The sequence below is a fragment of the Pundamilia nyererei genome, unplaced genomic scaffold (assembly GCF_000239375.1).
Source record: "Pundamilia nyererei isolate P.nyererei 1_Seehausen unplaced genomic scaffold, PunNye1.0 scaffold00017, whole genome shotgun sequence".
Taxonomy (NCBI): Eukaryota; Metazoa; Chordata; class Actinopteri; order Cichliformes; family Cichlidae; genus Pundamilia; species Pundamilia nyererei.
Genome location: NW_005187418.1, coordinates 3,802,426 through 3,805,590, shown reverse-complemented (window position 1 = coordinate 3,805,590; position 3,165 = coordinate 3,802,426). Strand labels below are relative to the sequence as shown.

Below are 3,165 nucleotides of genomic sequence, written 5' to 3'. Positions count from 1 at the left end.
ATATATATATTTAAGCTTTAAAATAAGTGTAGTTAAGTAAATGCAATGCCCCTCTTTAGATTCCCCCCCTGCATGTTCTAGGTATTGCTGCTAAAAAGAGAGGTGGCTGCTTTCCAGGTACAGCAAAGTCTACAAGAAATCTGCCATATTTAAAGATCTGTCAGTTTACCCACAGAGACAGCTTTTATTTTAGTTTCTTCTTAATTTAGCTGTGCTATTGATGTGCAAAACAAACAGGGGGTATATGAGACATTCTAAAAACAAAAGTCTTCTTCACATTTAAACTATGCAAACAGGTGGTTTCATGATTTATTGATATTTTAGAGCGAAAACACTGGCTATAAGGAAAACTACTCATCAGTTTGGGCCCACTTCAGCCAGTTTGATTCACAGTCTTTGTGCCCGCCCTTAGCCACCTGTCCATTGGTTACAACTCTGATCATCTGTTACAGGCCTCATTGCATCATATCCTGCCAACAGAGCACCTTGCTCTGAGACTATAGGGTTACTTGCAGTTCCTAGAGTTTGTAAAAGTATAATAGAAGACAGAGCCTTCAATTATCAGTATCGTCTCCTGTGCAAACAGCTCCTAGCTTGGGTTCAGAAGGGATATGGAAGGAATGGATCACTGGGATGTTCTCTCCAAAATTACACCATCATTACCTTATAATATAAAGTGCCTTGAGGTGATGGTTGTTTGAAATTGGTGCTAGATCAATGTACCTGAAAAAACTCAATTGCCAGCCTATTTTGAGCCAGTAAAAGCCAGTAATATAGAATAAGCAGAAGACAGTAGATGGTCAGATTTTACTTAAAGACTTTTTATTGCAAGGACAGTGATTAAAATGAGAATCCAACGTTTTGCCTGATTTTGTGTTCTTGCAGGCAGGAGCAATGTTTGGCAACATAATACAAACTTAATACAAAAGACAAACTGCACCCATAGGCAGATATGTTAACACTGACCTGGGATTAAGATAAGAGCAAAGTGTTCCATTTTTAAGTATATACACATGTGCTGCTTTCCTAATATCTGTCATATTGTAACGGGTTAAAAGTCATTTTTATATATCATGTATAGAACCAGTCTTTTATTGCAAGCCTACCCTATCATATTCGACCGCCTAGACAATAGCAGCCCCTTTAAATGTCCCTTTCGGGAAGTTGCTCTCCCGGTGATTTATCGGGACAGCAGTGTTTTACAGGGATTTAGGCACTGAGGTCTTCCTGACTTTTATTACACCAAAACGTGCAAGTCTTTAGGTGATAACTAGGTGGAGTTCTCGCTATCTCGCAGCTCATCCCATTAAATAAGCTCACTCGAGATAACAGTGGAAATCCCAAAATTCAAACACACGACGATGAACTGTTTGCCTGTTAATGTTTTAATATAGCCCCCTGAAGTCTAGTCTTAACGAGCCACTGAGACAAACCGAGAAAGACTTTAAATAAACTTCAGAAAGCCAGTGAGTGCAAAATCACTTCCCTAGCAATCTGTTTCGTTTGGCTAGCTGGCGTGCTAACATGATGCTAGCACGAAAATAAGCGCTCACCTACTCATAAATGAATAAATACTGAAAACTGAGTTACGTGTTCACAAGCTCTGCTCTGAAAAATACTGAGAAACATCTGACTCACGTGAAAAACGGTGGAAAATTGTACTGCCACGGCCACTCAAAACTCATTGCAGTGGATATGTTGGGTGCCCACAGCTGACAGCTCCCGGAAACGCGTCCGACCTCCCAAATGGTCCGACTCACAAACTTCCGATTTGGGGGATCGCAAGAAGAAAGATTTCTTTCTCTAACTTTTTTTTGTTTTCGTTGTTGTTGTTGTTTTTACTTAGACCTCAGCATTTACAAAAAAAAAATCAGCTTTATGATTTTTTAAATGTATTTTGTAGATTAAATTAAAGACCTGTACCCGTGTTAAATATTTAATATTTAAGTTACACCTTTTGGCATTTATAAAGCCTTTTATAAAATAAGCATTTTATTTCCTCAGCCTCTTCAGCACGTGTAATCAGAGTTTGTTTAATTGCAATTGTACAATAGTTGTGCAACCATTTGCTTTGACAATAAAATATATGAAGAACAGTTAAAAGTGAATAATGACGCAATCCTTTTTATTCAACAAATGTCGAATATTAATTTAACCGAAAGTGTTTTTCACTTTAGATTAATATTTAGTTAAAATTTTCATAAAATGATAAGATAACTCAAATCAAAGAGTAGAAAAATTGTTTCAAGCTGAGGGCTTAAAGCAGTCTGAGGCTTGAACTTTTGAATAACATGGTTTACTTGTATATATGTTGACCCCATTATTTGAAACCTTGGAAATTATTATTTATGAGAACATCCACAATTATAAAAATATACATGACAAGTGTAACAGGCCAGCTTTAATGAAAAAACAATTTCTTAAATGTATTTCTCCCATTTACAGCTTATAAACACATGATTGCAAGAAACAAACATACACACATAAACCTTTTTTAACAAAGTTATTTTATTATGGAATAACTTGTGCATTTTCACCAACTTGAAGCATAAATATGCCATCTATTTCTATTTACATGTCATAAAGCTACAATCCATGTTTCTGTTCTGAATTTCAAACTGTTGCTACTTTATATCTCTGTGCTGTTATTATACAATTTCTTCAAGTACAGCATGATTGAAAAATGATGTTTTCAGTTGAAAATAATCTACAAGTTGCACAAGTACTCTAAGTCACCATCATCTATTTCATAGCAAGAAGTATTAATATTTTTTTTTACACATTTCTATATTACAATAAAATTCCTGCGTAAAAATGAGGCCGAAAAAGAAGAAACAATATTAGCATAGAATCTCAGATATTGCCATGAGTGATAAACTGTAAATTACTAAAAATAAAGATAAAAGCAATAAAAGCAAATTTGCTAAAGAGAGAATTAATGCATTTCTCCAAGTTTGACCTATTGGTTCTATTATCACTGAGATTTAGATAAACCAAAACAAAAAAAAGCAATAAAATAAAATCTCCAGAAAGTGACTTGTGAGATTTAGACACCTAGAGTTCCAGGGAGGGAGAGCAATTTGTTACAGTCTTCACTCCACACACACACACACACACACACACACACACACACACACACACACACACACACACACACACACACAC

General features: G+C 35.6%; 1 protein-coding gene across 1 annotated transcript in view; it reads right to left on the bottom strand.

Annotated features, from left to right (window-relative positions):
- Window positions 1-1,747, bottom strand: part of vps25 (vacuolar protein sorting 25 homolog) — a 9,202-nt gene extending 7,455 nt beyond the window's left edge. The window contains exon 1 of the mRNA XM_005725873.1: window positions 1,639-1,747. Coding sequence (XP_005725930.1) covers window positions 1,639-1,685 — 47 coding nt within the window. The 5' untranslated portion in view covers window positions 1,686-1,747. The remainder of the gene's footprint in view (window positions 1-1,638) is intronic.
- Window positions 1,748-3,165: the final 1,418 nt, after the last annotated feature.